This window comes from Etheostoma spectabile, chromosome 7 (genome assembly GCF_008692095.1).
Source record: "Etheostoma spectabile isolate EspeVRDwgs_2016 chromosome 7, UIUC_Espe_1.0, whole genome shotgun sequence".
Taxonomy (NCBI): Eukaryota; Metazoa; Chordata; class Actinopteri; order Perciformes; family Percidae; genus Etheostoma; species Etheostoma spectabile.
The window spans coordinates 23747790-23770706 of record NC_045739.1 but is presented as its reverse complement, the minus strand read 5'-3'; the positions used below and the strand labels follow the sequence as shown (position 1 = coordinate 23770706).

The 22917-nt window shown below is 43.2% G+C and overlaps 1 protein-coding gene across 1 annotated transcript; it reads right to left on the bottom strand.

Moving 5' to 3' along the window:
* Positions 1-526: 526 nt before the first annotated feature.
* On the bottom strand, positions 527-16781 carry renbp (renin binding protein). The gene is made up of 11 exons (XM_032521676.1): positions 16486-16781; positions 12275-12380; positions 11563-11638; positions 10943-11034; positions 7200-7347; positions 6832-7104; positions 5739-5820; positions 4083-4258; positions 3361-3492; positions 1407-1494; positions 527-698 (listed from the first exon to the last, which is right to left on the bottom strand). The coding sequence occupies exons 2-11, from the start codon at positions 12373-12375 to the stop codon at positions 616-618; spliced, it is 1251 nt and encodes a 416-aa protein (XP_032377567.1). The 5' UTR covers positions 12376-12380; positions 16486-16781; the 3' UTR covers positions 527-615.
* Positions 16782-22917: the final 6136 nt, after the last annotated feature.

Sequence of the window (22917 nt, the reverse complement as noted above, 5' to 3'; positions counted from 1 at the left end):
AAAAAAAGTTTGCATTTTAAATTTTGAAGCTAAAAAAACAAATAGTTAGTTGCATGGTAGACAGGAAGCCGGCACAAGGGCTAATTCTGTTAAATTCAATTTTATAGCATTGGGAACAAATGATTTAAGAAAGGGAAAGTCTGAAAAAGCTTCAAAAATGTCAAAAAGTGCTGAAAAAATGGATAAAATAAACTGAAAAAAAGTGACAAAAAATTGGAAAAAGTGACCCAAAAAACTGAAAAAAGTGACAAAAAACTTGGAAAAAGTGACAAAAAACTGAAAAAGTGACAAAAACGTCAAGAAAAGACGAACAAATAGTTACATCTTCAATTTAGACCCAGAAAAACCAAAGTCTTATGGTCAATGGGATTACAACACAAGGGTTAATGTCAAGTTAAAGCCACTAGAAGATAAATAAAGAAATGTTTTATGCAGTAATAATGCAGGAATACAGCTTCACAACAAATGTTATAAGCTGCTCTGTAACTGGATGTCTGTGATGACATAAAAAAAATAACTTTACATATTTGAAAATGAGTGTAATTTGTTTTATAACATGGTTCTTGTAGTTTTAGTGAACAGACAAATCAGATTTAATCCCGAATAATTCAGCATTCATGCTGAGTCCTTGGTGTTGGCCAGCAGGTCGTCCAGCATACGCTCACACATGTAGAGGCAGCGAGGCACGTGGAAGAACCCTGGAGAAGAAGAGGAACACACAAATATTTGTAATGTTTCCTCGGATCAGGGAGGCTCCATAATCATGCTAGCAGCTGTCGCCATGGTCCCGCTACACATCCCGCGATGCCATGTTACATCCTGCTACGCTCTGCCAGGTCCTGCTACGTCCTACTACGTTCTGCTGTGCTCTGCGGTGCCCTGCTATGTCCTGCTACGTCCTGCTACGCTCTGCCAGGTCGCTAGCCTGCTAGCTGTCCTTAACTGTCCTGCGGTGCCTACGTCCTCTAGTGCGGTGCCCTGCTACTGTCCTGCTAGGCTTGCTGCCTGCAAGCCTGCTGTGCTCTGCGGTGCCTATACTCTGCTGTGCTCTGCGGTGCCTGCTAGTCGCTACTGCTTCTGCTAGGTCCTGCTATGTCCTGCTACGCTCTGCTAGGTCCTGCTACGTCCTGCTACGCTCTGCTAGGTCCTGCTATGTCCTGCTACGCTCTGCTAGGTCCTGCTACGTCCTGCGGTGCCTTGCTAAGCCTCTACTCGCGTGTCGTACGCTCTGCGGTGCTGCTCGTCCTGCTACGCTCTGCGGTGTCCTGCTACGCTCGCCTGCTACGCTCTGCGGTCCTGCTACGTCCTGCTAGGTCCTGCTACACTCTGCGGTGCCCTGCTACATTTGACGTGTTTTTCTGTTGCTTTAGCGTTCGGTTCATTTTCCATCGCGATGATGTTCTTACCCTTAAAGGGGCCTCCTTTAAAATCCAGTGTCACTCTCCCTTCTTGTGTCAAATAGCCAAACCACTCGCCGTTCTTAGTGTCAGGAAACTGTAGGATCACAAACACACACGTATTTAACCCCCCCAAAAAACATGGAATCACTGAAACCAAAACTGATAATTTCTATTTTTTATTTTACAGACTCAAAGTCCGGATAAAAAGTACACATAACCCATTACAAGAGGGGTACGGACCAAACACACAAACATAAATAAGGCTTTACTCGTATGAAATATAAAATATTCTACAGTACATGTCTAATAAATTCTGTTTATTCACCATACGTACATTTAAGATTACCGTAATTCCTCAAATAAAAGTAAGATGTCAATTAAACGCTGGGCCTCTGGTAGTGGGCCGGGGGTGTGGTCAACAGACAAATAAAGCCGGGGGGAAATTAGAGTCATATAATATGCATTCAAGTTCATTGTAATGTTAATTTCTACCAGTTTAATTTAACAGATTCAACACTATATTCATGCTTTTTCCACACTTTGTTTTTCTGGATTACGGTACTTATGTAAAGTATAATTGTCCATCCGGTACACAGCCAATGTGGCAGTATGTGCTACTCAGCCGAGTGTAGTGTGTAGCAGGGCTGTAGTACCGGACTTGAGACCGTTTTTCTACGGACTCTGACTTGTCTCGGTCTCGGCCACTGGTCTTGCCCAATATGGCTTTTGGGCTTTTGGGCTCGACCGTGTCCAGTTGTCTTTATCATGTTGATAATAATATTGGAGGGAAAGTGAAACCCAAAATGATTGTCTTGATGCTGTCATGCATAAGACCTTTATTCTGTCCTGGACTCAAACCTCTTTGGACTCGGTCTTGTCTTGGAGTCAAACCTCTTTGGACTCGCTTGTCTGACCGAACTTTTTGGACTTGGTCTTGACTCAGCTGGAACCTTTGGCTCGTCTTGACTCGGACTCAACTTTTGGCTCTGTCTTGTTCCTGGACTCAACTCTTTGGACTCGGTCTTGACTTGGACTCGAACCTTTTTGGACTTGGTCTTGACTCAGACTGGAACCTTTTTGGACTCCGTCTTGACTCGGACTCAAAACTTTTTGGACTCTGTCTTGTCCTGGACTCAAAACTCTTTGGACTCGGTCTTGACTTGGACTCAACTAGTCCTGGTCTTGGATTTGTGTTGACTCAACTAAGGCGGTCTTGACTACAGCCCTGGTGTGTAGTAACGTACAGGGGCCAATAGAGGGCGGTAGCTACACTGGATATGAAACGGGTCTCATTTAGCGCAAGTGACGGACGTCGTCCCCCTTCTGGCTGTTGTTGTATGGTGATATTTTTGCAAATGTCTCATCTCTGTCCACTGGAACGCTATGGCTGTTAATTTCAAACAATTATACTTATCAAACAGATGGAATAAGAAATAAAGGACTGCCTCTAACAAAATCCTGCTGTTACCTTCTGCGGTCCAGGTAAATAAAGGCCCCGGTTTTTATTTGAGGAAGTACTGTATGTCCAGGGCTGTAGTCAAGACCACCTTTGTCGAGTCCAAGACAAGTCCGAAACCAGGACTAGTCGAGAGCAAGTCAAGACCGAGTCCAAAGACGTTCGAGTCCAAGACAAGTCCAAGACCAGGACTAGTCAAGACCAAGTCCAAAGACGTTTGAGTCCAAGACACGTCCCAGAACAGGACTAGTCGAGACCAAGTCAGAGTCCAAATCCCAGTGAGTCCGAGACAAGGCCAAGTCCAGTGACCAGCAAGTCCGAGACAAGACCAAGTCCAAAGACCAATGAGTCCGAGACAAGTGCGAGACCATAGAAAAATGGTTTTGAGTCTGAACTCGAGTCTAAGACTGGACATGAGTACTACAGCCCTGATGTGAACTTTAATGCATATTTCTCAACATGTTGAATACTTTTTAAAATAAGTAATGGAACACGTGAACTCACGTGGTTAAAGGTGTACTCGTACACCTGAGAGAAGGTCTCCAGCAGCTGGGGCTTCTGGGTCTGACTGTAGGCCATCAGGAAGGCGATGAGCGCCTCACAGTGGGGCCACCACAGCTTCATACTCCACTCCAGCTACACACACACACACACACACACCACACACACACACACACACACACACACACACACACACACACCACACACACACACACACGATCAGCCAGCCAGACTGGATGCATTTTACATGGATTTTAACCCTTGTGTTGTCTACCCAATAACCATGAACTTGCCCTTCCAGGTCAAAATTTTTTGATGCTGACGATGTTTTTTTCCGTTTTTTCTGATTTATTTGTCACATTTTCCAGCTTTTGGCGTTTAAAAAAAGAATGAATCTAATATTTCTGATATAAACCACATTGAAACGGGTCAATTTGACCCGGGTTAAGATATGACTGTTATTACATCTGCCATGCAGCTATAGTTATAGTTCTGCCATGCAAGGCAGTGAAACCATAGTTTTTGGTGCTTGAAAGGAGTTTAACAAAGTCTAAGGTTCACAAAGTACTGTAATATGTGTTTAAAATAGTAAATGCTTGTAATATTACTTCTTGAGTAAGAGGGTTGTCAAACATTGTTTGGACACGCCGGTGCGTCTTTCGACCATCAGCGGTTTAGTGATACGATAATGACAAGTAAATAAATGAATAAATGAATAATTTCACCTGTGTGGGGCAGTGACCGTCCACATCCAGGAAGTAGAAGAGGCCGCCGTGCTCTTTGTCCCAGCCCTTCTGATACGGCAGCTCCACAAACTTGTTGATGGCCGTCTGCTGGAGCTCTGCGTCCCCCTGCTCCGCACTGACCTGGAGCAGGAACCAGCCCGCCTCCAGGGCGTGCCCTGAGATAGCAGGGGTCAGCACGGGTCAGCACGGGTCAGCAAGGGTCAACAGGGTTCAACACAGGTCAACAAGGGTCAGTACAGGTCAACAAGGGTCAGCACGGATCAGCACGGGTCAACACGGGTCAGCAAGCGTCAACATGGGTCAACACGGTTCAACATGGGTCAACATGGGTCAACACGGGTCAACACGGGTCAACATGGGTCAACATGGGTCAGCAGGGTCAGCAGGGTCAACACGGGTCAGCACACATGTCAACATGGGTCAACACGGTCAACATGGGTCACAGGGTCAACAGGGGTCAACACGGGTCAGCACGTGTCAACGTAGTCAAGTCACAGGGTTAGCAAGGGTCAACTTGGGTTAACACGGGTCAGCACTCACTCACATGAGTAACACGTCACAGGTCCGGTGTCACCCATTAAGTTTCAGCAAGTTAAAAAGGATCTTGGAAGGTTAGCGGCTACTGGGTGCAACAGTCACCCGACTCTTCTGAGAAATCAGGTCATGGCCTAGCCATTTTTGTTTCAATGTGTCATGTTTTGGAGGTATATCCAGAGTGTGTGGATTTGTCTGAGAATGGTCGTGGTTATGTTGATGGATGAGTGTTGGTGGATGGTGTGGGTATGGTGTGGGTGGAGTGGTGTGGGTGGATGGTGTGGGTGGAGGGTGTGGATGGATGGTGTGGATGGATGGTGTGATGGATGGTGTAGATGGATGGTGTGGATGGATGGTGTGGTGGATGGTGTGGATGGATGGGTGGGTGGATGGTGTGGGTGGATGGTGAGATGGGTGGATGGGGTGGATGGGGTGGATGTGGGTGAGGTGTGTGGTGGGTGTGGGTGGATGGTGTGGGATGGTGTGGAGATGGTGGGTGTGGATGGGTGGTTGGATGGTGTGGTGGTGGTGTGTGGGTGGATGGATGGTGTGGATGGATGGTGTGTGGATGGTGGTGGTGTGAGGTGGAGTGGTGTGGAGTGGGGATGGTGGTGGTGGGATGGTGGGTGATTGTGGATGTGGTGGGATGGGATGGTGGTGGGGATGGTGTGTGGTGGTGTGGGATGGGGGTGTGTGGATGTGTGGATGGATGGTGGATGGATGGTGTGGAGTGATGGTGTGGATGTGATTGGTGTGGGATGGATGTTGTAGATGGATGGGTGGTGGGATGGATGGTGTGATGGATGGTGTAGATGGATGTGTGTGGTGGATGGTGTAGATGGATGGTGTGGATGGATGGGTGGTGGAGTGGTGGTGGTGTGGATGGTGAGATGGATGGTGGTGTGGATGGGGTGGTGGATGGAGGGTGTGGATGGTGTGGTGGATGGTGGATGGTGGAGTGTGGTGTGATGGATGGTGTGGATGGACGGTGTAGATGGATGGTGTAGATGGAGTTTGTGGATGGATGGTGTAGATAGATGGTGTGGATGGAGGGTGTGGTTACTCCGTCACCGGCTGGAACATCAGGAGTGAAGTGTTTACCTGGGTTCTGCAGTCGGCCCTGGCATCCCGGCAGCTCTGCTCCCTCTGGCGACACATTCTCTAAAATGGCCGTGCCGTCTCTCTGTAAACACGTTACAAGAGAAGAAAAAGGAAATCACGTGGACTCAAATTCAAACTGGACACCCGGGCAGATCTGCTGATTTGCTGTGACACAGTTATTCACAACTCAACAGTATTCAGCTTACTGTCACAGAGGAGAGAAGAAACTAGAACATTTAACAAGCTGCAATCAGAGAATGGTGTAGACGTTTTCTTCTAAAAATAACTCAAACCGAATCAACAAAATAGTTGCCGATTGATTTACATAACACACATTGGTTCACGACTAATCAACTGTTGTTGCAGCTGTACTGAATATCTTTCAGTTTGTGGACAAAACAAGACGCGTGAGCACGTCAGGTTATGCTGCGCTGAAACCGTTCTCTATCACGGAAACGGTGCACTGTATTCTGTCATCGCCATTTTGTATTGGAGTTCGAATTCTCCGTGGTTCATTTGAATTCACTATATAGTCCACTATAAAATGCCCAGAATGCACTGCTAATGTGAGTGGACATACAGTAGAGTCACTGCCCACTGTGAGGCGAGTGCAGAATGGAGTTGTGCATGTAGTAAGTAGCCTACAAGATGCTAACGAGAGACTTCTGTAATGTCAACACAGTAAAAATGGACCCACTTAACCAAGTTGGTTCACTGCTAGCTTAGCTACAAGTTAGCATCAAACACAACAAAGGCTGTCAGTGGAATGGTGTTTTGAGCTAACGTTAGCAACCAAACAACCATAGCCAGATAGCTAAAACGTTTTTGAAATGATTTGCATCTTCTGTTCTTGTTTGTAATGAGAAAAGTTTATTATTTCATGGATTTCACCAATTTCAGTACGACAGTTATGCCGTAAAAAGTTGAAAATCTGAGCATGTGCACCTGCCCTCGACTCACATTGGGCAGTGACACACACGATGTAGCCTACATTTTACTCCAGTATACCACAATGCAACGTGGTCGAAGCACCTGCCAAAATAGAAACACCTTGTTTTAGGCAGAAAGCAATGGCCGTGATCCGTGTCCATACCTGGACGTGTTGGAGAATCTGCCGCACGCACCAGCTGGCCAGCTCTCGGTACCGGTGAACCACCTCCTGACCCCGGCCGTCAGTCAGCTGCTGCACCAGCCCACGGGAAGCATCAGGGGAACGGAGCTGTTGGGGGGAAACTTTCCCCCGGGGAACCCCGGGGGGGCCTCCCAGGCCCAAACGAGTCCCCCTTCCCCCGTAGATCCTGCTCCACACTGTTTCCGCCCAAAGGGGGAAAAACACAACGCTGTGTGAGCGGGGGTCTGTCGCCTCCTTTAATTTAAAGGGTGCCCCAGGGACCATAAATCCCCCAAAAAAATAATCTTTAAATAATGCTTCGAAACTGTGTTTTTTGTAAACCCAAAAACCCGGCTAAGGTCACCAGGGGCCAGGATGTGAAACACCCTGAATAGGGTTTCCTTGGGGGTTTTTCCCGGGTTTTCCCCCCTTTTCCGGGTCGGGGGGGGGGAAGAAAGGCCTTTTCCACTGGCCGCGGGGAGACGGGGGCGAATTTCCCTCGGAAACCGTCCCCCAAACGATCCCAAATAAAAAATTTAAAACCCTTATAGAGCCGGCCGAAAAAGGGCTTTTAAGGCTGCCGTTTTTTGGTATTTAAAATTTCCAAATATCCGAATACAGTATATTAAAAAAAAAAACCAAAAAACGGGTTCATAAAAAGTTTTCCCCCAAAACTTAGTTATTTGTGGGTTTATGATTTTTCCCTAAAATAATCCAATATTTTTATTTTTATTGTAAAATAGAACATCAAATAATTAAAGTTTTTAAAAACGTAAAATGTTAAAAAACAAATTAAATAGAAACTTAAAGTCCTTAACCAAAAAAAAACATTACAAAAAAAAAAAAATCTTTGTTCCCAAACGGAGGGTTGTAAGCGCCCCTAAAATTGGTGGACGGGCTACAACCCTTTCCAAACAGGGATTTGGGTAAGCGCCCTTTTGGTGGAAAACCCCATCAACGCCATCCTAAGGGGGACTTGTAGAGCGTCCTCGGGTTTGACAACTATGAAAACGCCATACTACAGGGACTTTGGGTGGGAGCGTCCCTGGTGGGGGAATATGCAACGCCATCCTAACGGGGACGTTGTAGAGGCCTCTGGTGGCCCAGACTTCCCAAGCCATCACAAACAGGGAGTTGTAGAGGCCCTTGGTGGCCGGACTAGGGAAACGCCATAAATAACGGGGACGTTGTAGAGCGTCCTCTGGGGGGGGACTAGCAACCCCACACAAACCCGGGGACGTTGTAGAGGTCCCTGGGGGGACAGAAAGCAACGCCACAAAAACCAAAAAAGGTTGTAGGGGTTCCTCTGGGGGAAAAGGGGACAATGCAACCCCAATCCTAACAGGGCCCGTTGTAGGGGTTTCCTCTGGTGGCCCGATTTATGACCCAATAACAGACCTTTGTAAGGGTTCTGGGGGAAGGACAAATGAAACCGCCATCACAAAAAGGGGGATTTTTGAAAGGAGGGTCCTCTGGGGACGGGACAGGGACCCACCAAACAGGGAGGGTTTAGAGCGTCCTTGGGGGACAGACATGCACACCTTTTAAAAAGGGAAATTTAAGGGGTTCCTCGGGTGGACAGACTATCACGCCTCACTCCCGGGACTTTGTAGCGCCCCTTGGTGGCAGACTTGACGCCATCCAAACGGAGTTGTAGACCCCTGGGGGACAACTTGCAAGCCATCACTCCAGGCTTTAAGCCCCTGGTGGACAGACTATGAAACCCCATCACTAACGGGGACTTGTAGAGCGTCCTTGTGGACAGACTTTGCAACGCATCAAAAAAAAAGGGACGTTGTGGGGCCCCTCGGGTGGCAACTAGGAACACCATTAAAAAAGGGGACGTTGTAAGTGTCCCTGGGGGCAGCTATAACCCACCCCTCCAGGGACGTTGTAGAGCGCCTTTGGTGGACAGATAGTGCGCCATCAAAAAGGGGACGTTGTAGAGGTCCCTGGGGGACAGACATGCAACGCCCATCCCCGGGACGTTTGAGCCCCCTTGGTGAACAGCTTGAAACCGCCATCACTAACGGGAGTTTAGACTCCTCTGGGGGACAGACTATCAACGCCATCACAACAGGGACTTGTAGAGCGCCTCGGTGGACAGACTATGCAACCCATCACAACAGGACTTGTAGACCCCTGGGGGACACTAGCAACCCATACTACAGGCTTGTAGAGGCCCTCTGGGGACGTATGCAAGCCATCACTAACGGGGATTGAGACGTCTCTGGGGACAGACTATGAACGCATCACTCCGGGGCTTGTAAGCTTTTGGGGCAGACTTTTCAACACCTCATACAACGTTTTAAGCGTCCTCTGGGGGCCCAACATGCAACCCTACAAAAGGGATTTGGAGGTCCTCTGGGGGACGACTATGCCCCTTACTAAAGGGACTTTTTGGGGGTTCCCTGGTGGACAACTTAACGCCCCTACCAGGGACTTTTTTGAGGCCTTGGGGGAAGACTAGGGCCCCCATCCAAACAGGGACGTTTAGACTCCTCTGTGGCAACTTGAAACGCCATCACCCGGGACTGTAGCGTCCTCGGGTGACGATTGCAACCCTCACTAAAGGGATTGTAGAGCCCCCCTTGGGGACAGACTTGAAACGCCATCCAAAGGGCTTTGTAGAGGTCCTTGGGGACAACTATGCAACCCCATCACAAACGGGACGTTGTAAGCGTCCTCGGGTGGCGACTATAACCCCATCCTAACAGGATTTGAGCTCCTCTGGGACGACTATCAACGCCATCAACCAGGGACGTTGTAGAGGTCTTTGGTGGACGACATGCAAGCCATCCAAAGGGACGTTTAAGCGCCTCGTGGACAGACTATACACCCAAATGCTCAAAAACAGGTTGAACCGTCCGTTTTTTTTTTTTTAAAAACAATATTTATCAAAAATTTGTCATTAGAAATAATTCTGATGAATCTTTTTTTTTTTAAATCAATCGTTATTAATGTCGATACCAATATATTGGGAAATCCCTAATATCGATAATATCGGCTGATAAGATGATGACAAATTTAGCTTTAAATTTTTTTGTGAAAAAACAATTACATTTCAAAAGGCTCATAAAAAGTCGACACACGTTGAAAAAGTGACTAAATCATTTTGAGGAAAAGGGTCGAAAAAGGGTCGAAAAAGACGACCGTAGCCTTGATAAAAAGGCTTTTCATTTGACATTTCCAGCACGGCTGTTTCTCTTAGTTCGTATAAAGATACCATTTTGCTGAACCAGCGACTAACCCACTGCACACGTTCACTTCACATGTGCACGTACATGTGTCCACGTGCACTTTACCGAGCCTTGGTGATGCTTAAATAGAAAAGCACGGAGCAAACACCATCACGACCGCCATTAATCACCTAAGTCTACAAAAGAAGGACCACGGCGCTGCACCATCTGTTACAAAACCCGAACAGACGAACATCCACACTTCTGTCGTGAAAATATCCGGGGGGGGGGGGGGTTGTAAATGTGAATCAACTGCAAAGAACTAGTTGGCATTTGTGCTTTGCAAAGTTTTAAATGCACGTTCTTTTTCTAAAACTTGCTCCACCTAAATGGTCTAGTCCCATTAAATGAATGTAGGCTGTATTAAAATGTCATGTAATTAAAAAATACAACTACCACATGTGACCGGTTCCTTTCCTCTATGTGTGATTTTGATTTTGACTTGATTTTTTTAACTAAAAACGTGTGTATAATTTGATACAAATGAGGTTTGTTGACCATGAATTCCAAGAATAAGTGTAAAACCTGTTATTAAACCAGCTCAGGTTTTAAAAAAAAAACTGGAAAAGCTGGAAAATGTGACAAATAAAATCAGGAAAAACGACGAAAACATCAGAAAAGCACAAAAAAAAATTCATTTTCAATTTTGACCTGGAAGGACAAGTTAACCGGAAACTTGCTCTCTAGACACTTCCATAGTGCTAATACTAACAGGTTAGCCGAAATGCACACACACACACACAGACACACACACACCACACACAGACACACACACACACACACACACACACACACACACACACACACACACACACACACACACACACACACACACACACACACACGACACACACACAGACACACACACACCAGCTTTGGCTGCTTCGAGGATTTCAGGCTTGCGGAAGCGATCCATGGTTCGGTACAGCCGACAGTACATCCACACCTGGGAAAGAAAGGAGCCAAAAATATTCATCTGATGAGCACATTTCATACAACGGATGACATCGTTTACACTGTCAGCGTAATCACTAGGGGTGTCACGATACCCCAAATCCACGGGTCGATTTCACTTTTGATTTTAAGGTCACAATTTATCAATTTCACTTTTTTTGTTTTAACAGGGATAGCACTGCCGCAATAAGAGCCACTAGTTAAATAAGTAAGTTTCTCAAAATTACATAAATAGTGCTAAATAGTGCACCATTAGTTTAACAAGGTGCACGTGAACGCACTATGTAGTAGCACACATTCTTGTTGGTTTCTAGTACTCACTCACAGGGGAAAAACCAAGCAACTTCTGTAAAAGCAGACGTTTATTTCCTTCAGACGTGCACAAGTAGGATGAAGAGAGAAAAAGAATATGGGGGGAATCGGCAATCCTACTTCGGATTTTGACATTCGAAATCTTATTTCAATCGATTTTGGATTTTAAATCCAAATGGTGACACCCCTAATACTGACGGAGACTAACCTGTCTACCCTGCAGCCAGACGTACTTCAGCTCATCATAGACCGTCCCATCCCGCCCGATACACGTAAAGAAGCCTCTGAAACACAAGGACAGAGCTTCACTCGCAAACAGCTGTACACCGCAAACATCTGCACACTGCAAACAGCTGTACGCTGCAAACAGCTGTACGCCGCAAACAGCTGTACACTGCAAACATCTGTACACTGCAAACAGCTGTACACTGCAAACAGCTGTACACTGCAAACAGCTGTACACTGCAAACGGCTGCAAACAGCTGTACACTGCAAACAGCTGCACGCTGCAAACAGCTGTTCACTGCAAACAGCTGCACGCTGCAAACAGCTGTTCACTGCAAACAGCTGTACACCGCAAACAGCTGTACGCCGCAAACAGCTGTTCACTGCAAACAGCTGTTCACTGCAAACAGCTGCAAACAGCTGTACACTGCAAACAGCTGTCCGCTGCAAACAGCTGTACGCTGCAAACAGCTGTTCACTGCAAACAGCTGCACGCTGCAAACAGCTGCAAACAGCTGTTCACTGCAAACAGCTGCAAACAGCTGTTCACTGCAAACAGCTGTACGCTGCAAACAGCTGTACGCTGCAAACAGCTGTACACAACTACTTGGCATGTAGGTTGGTGGTATTCCTCAAAAGCCATGATCCGGCAATTCTTTGTAAATCAAAGGCGTGTAGACGTGTAACTCCAGTACCCGTGTATGGTGTCATGAGAGTATTTGAGCCAGAAGTCCACTGCGTTGTCCAGTTCTTTACGAATCCGCTCCCGATACTCCTCCAGCTTCACCACAGACATGGTTCCTGTCAAAAGCAACACGGAAATCAGTTTATGGTAAAAAAAGGTTTGATGTAGGCTTATTTATGCCTTACTTACAATAATACTTAACAGCTTACGGAACAGAAATCCTGGTAAATTATTAACAACAGAAAGTGCTCTGGTTAATAAATAATGACGGCAAAAGGAACGGGTTCACGCAGCTCTCCGTCATCCTCAGCCGAATATTTTGGTAAAACGGTATCGTAAGGTAACGACAAGGCATTCAGACAGCGCAGACCTCCGCCAAGGCCAGACCCTGTCTCAGGGTTTTAGGCTCGGACACACCAACCTGACGGCAGCAGTCGGACTCACTGCCTCCCCGCGTTGGTCACATAAAGGTCCTCGGAGCAGGCTGAAGCAACGCCGACGTCAACGTACGTTCTGCACGTGGGCAGGACGTAACACATCTCCAGAACAAATGACAAAGTGACAAAAATGTGAAAAGAAGTCACTAAAATTTGAACAAATATGTGGAAAGATGTCGAAAAAAGTAACAAAAATGTCGAAAAAAGTAACAAAAATGTGAAAAGATGTCTAAAAAATTAACAAAAATGTGAAAAAATATCTAAAAAAGTAACAAAAGTAACAAAAATGTCGAAAAAAGTAACAAAAATGTGAAAAGATGTCTAAAAAATTAACAAAAATGTCGAAAAAAGTAGCAAAAATGTGAAAAGATGTCTAAAAAAGTAACAAATGTGAAAAGATGTGGAAAAACTTAACAAAAATGTGAAAAGATGTCGAAAAAATTAACAAATGTGAAAAAATGTCAAAAAAAGTAACAAAAATGTGAAAAGATGTCGAAAAAATTAACAAAAATGTGAAAAGATGTCGAAAAAATTAACAAAAATGTGAAAAAATGTCAAAAAAAGTAACAAAAATGTGAAAAGATGTCGAAAAAATTAACAAAAATGTGAAAAGATGTCGAAAAAATTAACAAAAATGTGAAAAGATGTCGAAAAAATTAACAAAAATGTGAAAAGATGTCGAAAAAATTAACAAATTGAAAAATGTCTAAAAAATTAACAAAAATGTGAAAAGATGTGAAAAAAGTAACAAAAATGTGAAAAATGTCAAAAAATAACAAAAATGTGAAAAGATGTCGAAAAAATTAACAAAAATGTGAAAAGATGTCGAAAAAATTAACAAATTTGAAAAAATGTCTAAAAAAGTAACAAAAATGTGAAAAGATGTGGAAAAAAGTAACAAAAATGTGAAAAAATGTCGAAAAAATTAACAAAAATGTGAAAAGATGTCGAAAAAATTAACAAAAATGTGAAAAAATGTCGAAAAAAGTAACAAAAATGTGAAAAAATGTCGAAAAAATTAACAAAAATGTGAAAAGATGTCGAAAAAAGTAACAAAAATGTGAAAAGATGTCGAAAAAATTAACAAATGTGAAAAAATGTCTAAAAAAGTAACAAATGTGAAAAAATGTCTAAAAAAGTAACAAAAATGTGAAAAGATGTCGAAAAAAGTAACAAAAATGTGAAAAAATTCAAAAAAAGTACAAAATGTGAAAAGATGTCTAAAAAATTAACAAAAATGTGAAAAATTCAAAAAAGTAACAAAAGTACAAAATGTCGAAAAAGTAACAAAATGTGAAAAGATGTCTAAAAAATTAACAAAAATGTCGAAAAAAGTACAAAAATGTGAAAAGATGTCTAAAAAAGTAACAAATGTGAAAAGATGTGAAAACTTAACAAAAATGTGAAAAATGTCGAAAAAATTAAAATGTGAAAAATGTCAAAAAAGTAACAAAATGTGAAAAGATGTCGAAAAAATTAACAAAAATGTGAAAAGATGTCGAAAAAATTAACAAAAATGTGAAAAAATGTCAAAAAAAGTAACAAAAATGTGAAAAGATGTCGAAAAAATTAACAAAAATGTGAAAAATGTCGAAAAAAATTAACAAAAATGTGAAAAATGTCGAAAAAATTAACAAAATGTGAAAAGATGTCGAAAAAATTAACAAATTTGAAAAAATGTCTAAAAAAGTAACAAAAATGTGAAAAGATGTGGAAAAAAGTAACAAAAATGTGAAAAAATGTCAAAAAAAGTAACAAAATTGAAAAAATGTCGAAAAAATTAACAAAAATGTGAAAAGATGTCGAAAAAATTAACAAATTTGAAAAAATGTCTAAAAAAGTAACAAAAATGTGAAAAGATGTGAAAAAAAGTAACAAAAATGTGAAAAAAATGTCGAAAAAATTAACAAAATAAAAATTCAAAAATTAAACAAAATGTGAAAAAAAAAATGTCGAAAAAAGTAACAAAAATGTGAAAAAATGTCGAAAAAATTAACAAAAATGTGAAAAGATGTCGAAAAAAGTAACAAAAATGTGAAAAGATGTCGAAAAAATTAACAAATGTGAAAAAATGTCTAAAAAAGTAACAAATGTGAAAAAATGTCTAAAAAAGTAACAAAAATGTGAAAAGATGTGGAAAAAAGTAACAAAAATGTGAAAAAATATCAAAAAAAGTCACAAAAATGTGAAAAGATGTGGAAAAAAGTAACAAAAATGTAGTTAAAAAAATATATTTTTATCCTATTTGATTTAATATTTTCTCCTTTTTTAATTGCACTATGCCGATTTCTTTTAGTCGGAAGGGTGTACTTGTTTGAGTCTAAACACGATGAACAGTGTTTTGATCGGATTGCTTCCAGCGCTCTTTGCAAATACAACGGACCACTTTCATTCCTCTGATCTCGACTATTAGTCGAAATAATCCATAACTTCTGCTTTTTTAACCTCAAATATTAGGTATGATTTGATATAAATGAGGATTAGATGACACTTTAAATCATCCCACGGTTACAGCAGGGGTTTTCTACAGTTAAAAAAGCAGAACGACAAACAACATGCAAACAACAAATGGGCAAAAAGTATTGAGATTGAAATGGAAGTAAAGGGGCGTTATATATGAAGAGGTAACGTGGAGTAAAGTGAGGTGGCCGTAGTAAACAATACTGCAGTGTAAGTGAGTGACGTTAAGATTAAATTGAACGTGGGTTACGGTAAATGTCTTTTTATGTCTTTTTTATAGCCAAAGGTTCTTGTTGTTGTTGTTGTTGTTATTATTATTACTGTTATTATTATTAGTATTAGTATTACTACTGTTATTATTGCTATCTTTACACTGTCTTCTATGCTGTGTTCTTGCTAAAATGGATGCTGGAGATGTCCATTTCCTTGCAGGAGTCATCCCAAAAGTATTAATAAAGAGAAGTCTGAGTCTAATTAAATATTAAAGCAAAAGTACGTCACCATAATATAAATGCTACTGAAGTGTGACCATACTGTAAATAATATTTGTGTATGCAAACCCTTCATCTGTCTTACTATTTTATGCATATGTTGTACGTTCCCCCCTCTTTTATTCCTTTCCCCGATGCTTCTGCTTTTCAAAATAAAAGCTCGCATCTGGAATAAAACACTTTAAACAATAGTCTCTCTCTCTCTCTCTTACATTTTATATTTTTTTTATATGTTGTGTTGACACTGTAAATGTGTTGCTTCCATCTCGTTGCACAGGCACTGCTCTTGTGTTTAATGACAATAAAGACTTATCTATCTTCCAAAATAAAAAGTAAGTACTTTTATTACGAGTTTAATTATTGACCATGAAATCCTAAAAGTAAAACTAGAGGTGTGAAGGTGGTTGGTAGTGATACAAAAAAAAAAGAAAAAATGTCTGAAAAAGGGACAAAAATGTCCAAATAGACTCACATAATTTAAATGGGTGAATAATAAAATTAAAAATGTCAAATTTTTGTCAGTTTTTGACAACGCAAAGGGTTAAGTGGCTCGAGGAACTGCAGGTTTGGGCACTTCCGGCTTCATCTTTTTTTTTTTTTTTTTTCGGGGCACGTGATGTTGCCATTTGCGCTAAATGCACAAAACACAAACGTGTTATTTTGGCCGCTTTTATAGTGAAAAGCTGATATTTTTGGTTTTGAGAACTAGAATCCGAAGACTTGTTGATCCGTAGTCTCGATAAAAAATAAAAAATAAAAAATAAATAAATTAAAATCCTCTGCTGAGTCTCCGTGTTGCAGCATTGGAGAGACCATGCAGGTAAAACTCTTACCTTCGGGTCCAAATACAGACAGCCGGTGTAGAAAGAGTCCTGGTCCTGGTCCTGGTCCTGCAGCAGTGGGCTCTGCCTGTCATATGACCGGTGCTGAGACAGCGGGTCTGGATCAGGAAGTAGAAGCAGATCGCCGCGGAGTGTAGACCTTAGACCGGACAGCACGTGAGACAGGGCTCGGACTGCAGTAATCAGGAAGATCCCTGATCAGTGAGGGAAGTAATCAGGGCTGTCTGGGGGCTGGGATCCGCACGCGCGCCATAACACGACGGTGTCTGTTAGTAAGATCCTGCAGGGATCAGGGTAGAGGGGGACATTGTGCAATATGGGAAATGAGAGAGCTCTCGTCTCTCTCTCTCTCTCTCTCTCTCTCTCTCTCACTGTCTGTCTGTCTCTGTCCCTCACTCTCTCTCTCTGTCCCTCTCTCTCTCTCTCTCCTCTCCTCTCTCTCTTCCTGTCCGCCTCTTCTCTCTCTCTGTCCCTCTCTCTCCTCACTGTCTCTCTCTCTGTCCTCTCTCTGTCTCTCTCTCTGTCCCTCTCTCTACTCTGCTCGTCTCCTCTCTCTCTCTCTCTCTCTGTCCTCTCTGTCTCTCTCTCTGTCCCTCACTCTCTCTGTCTCTCTCTCTCTCTCTGTCCTCTCCCTCCCTCTCTCTGCTCTCTCCTCTGTCTCTCTCCTCTCTTCCCTCACTCTCTCTCTGTGTCCCTCACTCTCTCTCTGTCCCTCACTCTCTCTGTCTCTCTTCCCTCTCTCTCTCGTCCTGTCCCTCACTCTCTCTCTTCTCTCTGTCTCTCTTCTGTCTCTCTCTCTCTCTTGTCTCTCTCACTCTCTGTCTCTCTCTCTCTGTCTCTCTGTCCCTCACTCTCTCTCTCTGTCTCTCTGTCCCTCACTCTCTCTCTAAGTCTCTCTCCCTCTCTCTCTCCCTCTCTCTCTCTCTCTCTTTCTGTCCCTCACTCTCTCTCTAAGTCTCTCTCTCTGTCTCTCTGTCCCTCACTCTTTCCCTCACTCTCTCTCTCTGTCTCTCTGTCCCTCACTCTGTCTCTCTGTCCCTCACTCTCTCTCTAAGTCTCTCTCTCCCTCTCTCTCTCCCTCTCTCTCTCTCTCTCTCTTTCTGTCCCTCACTCTCTCTCTAAGTCTCTCTCTCTCTGGACAGACATCCCCACAACATAATTTAAAGAAAGTCTTGTAAGAACGTGATAAAAACAGAAACATCAAAAACATAAAATACAATACAAAGACAAGATGATATATCATTATAATTCCTTAAAATCTCGCAGTAGATCAGCTATATAGTTAGGTTTTATTTACTATTAATGATTTGGATAGACTCACAAAAGTTTCGAAATTCACTTCTGAAGTGTGAGACTTTATACTCTGGTTACCGTGGTAACAAAGAGTGACATTATCACTGGGGAAACTCACGGTGCAGTTCATCCAGGAGCCCAACAGGGGGCGCTCTGTGACCACTAAGGCCACAATGATCCATCATAATTCTGTCTACATGACATTTCTGCACCCATATATGTAATTTCTAGGGGCTATGACTCCTCTAATAATCCGCAAAAACCCCCAAAAAACTATTATAATGTCCTTTACATGAATAAAGACATTTGAAACATGCAGAAAAGGCAAAATCTTGCAGAAAAATTCGATTTTAAGATTAATTTAGACTTTATTAGTCTCATAAGGGGAAATTACAATTTACACTCTGTTGTAATTACACAAATTACAGAACTACACACACATGCCCAGTACCTATACATGCACTAAACGGAGAGATGTCGGAGTGGTTTGGGGGGGGGAGGCGGGGCTGCCTTCAGTGCCTTGCTCAAGAGCACCTTGGCAGTGGCCCAGGAGGTGAACTGGCACTATGCTTTGGTCCATATGGGGACTCCCTACAGTCTGAGCTACTGCCCCCCCCCCTATTTCATGTCATAGCAGGGCTCTGCAGGGTGTAGTGTGTCATAGCAGGGTGTTACAGGAAGGAGTGTGGTATTGCAGGGCGTTAGAGGATGTAGCAGGGTGTAGCAGGATGTAGTGTGGTACTGCAGGGTGTTACAGGGTGTAGTGTGGTACTGCATGGTGTTACAGGGTGTAGTGTGGTACTGCAGGGTGTTACAGGGTGTAGTGTGGTACTGCAGGGTGTTACAGGGTGTAGTGTGGTACTGCAGGGTGTTACAGGATGTAGTGTGGCGCTGCAGGGTGTTACAGGATGTAGTGTGGCATTGCAGGGCGTTAGAGGATGTAGCAGGGTGTAGCAGGATGTAGGGTGGTACTGCAGGGTGTTACAGGGTGTAGGGTGGCGCTGCAGGGCGTTACAGGGTGTAGTGTGGTGCTGCAGGGCGTTACAGGGTGTAGTGTGGTGCTGCAGGGTGTTACAGGAAGGAGTGTGTCATAGCAGGGTGTTACAGGAAGGAGTGTGTCGTAGCAGGGTGTTACAGGAAGGAGTGTGGCATTGCAGGGCGTTAGAGGATGTAGCAGGGTGTAGCAGGATGTAGGGTGGCATTGGATGGTGTTACAGGGTGTAGCAGGCTGTAGTGTGGCATTGCAGGGTGTTACAGGCTGTTACAGGGTGTAGCAGGGTGTAGTGTGGCATTGCAGGGTGTTAGAGGATGTAGCAGGGTGTAGCAGGCTGTAGTGTGGCATTACAGGGTGTTACAGGGTGTATGTAGCAAGGTGTAGTGCAGCAGGACCACGGCGACAGCTGCAACCAAGACCTTGGTTCCGTCCTAATCCAAGGAAATATCCAAGACAACCCAGAGCATTTTTTTCTTCTTCTTTTATCCCAAAATGTACGTGTGGTGTAGCCAGACCTTACTCCACAGAGCTGTGGATGTAGATCTGGCTATGCAAGAATATTCTGCAGCTAACAACATCCGCTGCTTTCCCTCTCTTGCCTCCCTAAAAACAGGGAGGAAGGTGTAATACTTTCAAATGAATCCTCTTTTAGGGTGTAATTAGCCAACTGCCTGGCTGCAGCTTATGAGAAGAGAGAAGAAGAAGAGCGGGAGCCATCCATCATCGTAGCTCGGGGATCAGCGGCCGCCTGGCAGCATCTGCCTCCACCGTCAGCCATATTCTCCATGGGGGGGAATCTGATTACCCAAAATGAGAGCAGTGTAAGTGAACTGGCTGGTTGTCAAGGGGACGGAGACAACCAGCCAGAGTGTGTTGGGACTAAACGTCTGGATGTAAACAGTTCTGAGCGCTGGCAGGCGGTCTGGGCCGGGAGAAAGCTCTGGAAAAGCCTTGATGTGTTGAGTGTTTCTGCTACTGCTCCTTCATGGAGCATCTGTTGGTTTCAGCAGGGTCTGCAGGGTCTGCAGGGTCTGCCGGGTCCCCCCCCCCTTGTTATCATGGATCCCATGCAACTTCAAGGCAAGTCCATTTAAAGACATGCAAACAATTTCGATTTCAACTCATAGAATCAAATCATAACAGGTATCTCGAGTCACTTTACAGATAGAGGAGGTCTAGACCACGTTCTACAATTTATAAAGTCCCAACAGTTCCTGTAGTTCCCCCAAGAGCAAGCAGTGCGAGAGTGGCGAGGAAAAACTCCCTTTTTGAGAGAAACCTGGGACAGACCCAGGCTCTTGGTGGGTGGTGTCTGACGGTGCTGGTTGGGGGGGGGGTGATGCCCAGCGGCAATAACAGCCACAATAAAAGATAATGAAACAGTAATGGTAGTAGTAGTAGTAGTAGTAGTAGTAGTAGTAGTAGTAGTTCATGTAATAGCAGGGCCTGGCTTCACATTATAACCCAGCCTTGCAGAATAAATCTCCAATTTGCCGGGAGTCCATCAGGGTTTAACCAGGCAACTTCCAGCCTGTAATGAGTGGAGCTTTAATTTGTCTTATTTGGAGAAAATTGCCTTTTAAAATTTGCCGTTGTTATTAACCCTCGTGTTGTCTTCCGTCAACCATGAAGCATTATTAGCGCTTTTTTTTTTCAACATTTTTGTCACTTTTTCAACGTTGTGGGTGCCTTTTTTAGTGTTTTTTTCCAAGGTTATTTGATATTTCTAACGTTGACATTTTCAGCGCTTATTTTGAAGGCTCATTTTTGTGATTTAAAACTGAAAATGGGTCCAATTTGACCCAAGGACAACATGAGGGCTAAGCCTATGGGTCTAACGTTTACATGTACAGTTATGTAATGGATTTGGGCTTTGGGTTTCTGTGATGGAGGGACAAGGAAGACCGCAAACCCGTCCTTAAAGAATGATCTGACCTTAACATTGGTCCTCGCTCCAATCAACAGACCGTTTGGGGGGGTTTCTTTGTGGAGGCTGTTGACAACAAGCAGCAGCATCAGCGGCCATTTTGGAGCAATTAAACCTTGTTCTTTGGTGCTGTGACTGTTATCTTAATTGTGTAATGTTAAGTTCAGATGACATAGAAGTCTCTGATATCTTTACTGGAGCTGGTATACCCCGACGTACAAAGCACATATAGCTTGTATTATTATTACATAGCTTGTAAGTAAGTAGTAAGTAAGTAAGTAAAATTTATTTGTATAGCACTTTTCTCAGATAAAGATCACAAAGTGCTTCACAACAAAAGGAAGCATTAACTCTCATACATACAGTGCATTACAAAAAACAAAAACAAAAGAATAACACGTACACATAAGACCAGCCTAACCACCCTACAATCTAGTTAAAAGCCTCTTTAAAAAGCAGAGTTTTCAACTGAGTTTTAAAATTTTCCACACAATCTAAGCAGCGCATGGAAGGAGGCAAAGCGTTCCCCAACCTCGGTGCAACAACCTGAAAAGAACGGTCCCCCCTAGTTTTAAAATGTGTAAGGGGGGGGCAACTAATAGTCTCTGGCCTGTTGGTCTCAGACTGCGTGAGGATGTACGCAGCTGTATCAGGTCTGAGATGTATGGGGGTGCCTGTCCTTGTAGGGCTCTAAAAGTTAAGACCAAAATTTTGAAGTGCATTCTAAAAATCACTGGTAACCAATGAAGTGAAGCTAAAACTGGAGTAGTATGTGCCCTCTTACTCGTGTGGGTTAAAAGCCTAGCAGCAGGATTTTGGACGCTCTGGAGACGACAAAGATCCTTCTTATTAAGGCAAATAAAAAGACTTGTCAGTATGTCTATGTGGTATATCTACACAGTGGTGTAGTCTAATTTATTGTAGAGGGTTTACTCTACCATGTATATGTATGTGTGTGTGTGTGTGTGTACAGAATGGGCCTTAGGGTGGGTGGAGGGGCAGACAAATCAAAGTGTGGGGTCTGGGTGTCCTCCCCCAGAGTTATTTGGGCAAAGACTTCATTTCCTGCATTCTGATACACTTTAATGCACCAATTTATGGTGGGAAAACCTTTTTGTATATCCTGTGAGATGGAAAACCCAGATGACACTCAAAATATATCAAACATATAATGGAATATAAAGGTATCTCTGCATGTTCTGCAGTGTTAGTTTAGTTTGCTGTCACATCACTTAACCCCGTATTTGTGAATACGAATAGCTGAAGAGAAGGTTCCGTCATTGTTGCGTATCATTGCACATTTATAAGTTGGTGTATGGAAATCAAAAACTGAGGAAGACGGTGTTGGACGATGTCCTCCTCTCCTGTCTTGCTACGGGGTCGGGTCTCCAACATTGAGACACTGACATTGAATTCAGAATATAAAATATTTTTATAGCACTTTTTACTGCGATTGTGTAAAAGCGTTCGAATGATACCAGACTTTCGTAAAGTTGTGAATTTTGCCAGCTGTCCCTCGTTTTCACGGAGACAGACCGAAGGGAGGGGCTGTGTGTGTGTGTGTGTGTGTGTGTGTGTGTGTGTGTGTGAGTGAGAGAGACGTGTGAGTAACAGAGAGACGGAGGGAGAGCAGGGAAAGGAAATGCAGCTGAACGAATACGCTGCATGTTTTAAGAAAAGATAACGAAAAGCAACATTACCCCAAATCAGCACCTTTTTTTTTTTTTTTTTTTTTTACCATGTCCTTGCTTGAAAATGACATCACAGCATAAACTACTTTTTTGTCACAATGCTGCCACCTAAGGGTGACAATGATACTATCGAGAATAATAGCATGCACACTCAAAAAGTTAGCTATGAAAATCTAAAAAAAAAAAAAAACAGCTACTAAAAAAAAACATGGATTGAACAATCAATTTAACAACGAGGAACGTATTTTAGAGATGTATAACTTAAGATAATTTGAGTCAGATAATTGCAAATCTGAGAACAGAAAAGCAAGCAGCAGAGATAAAGCGTTGATGAGTGTGTGTGGGAAACACTGCTGCGTGTCCATGCGTTTCACGTAGACTACACCCCTGTATCTACGATATCTAACGTTACATTCCTACGTTCTCATCAGGAAGATGTTACAGCAATGTAGCAAACTATTACAAAAAAAACATATTGGAAAAATGTTAGGAGAAAAACCCTGTCAAAGAGTAAAAAA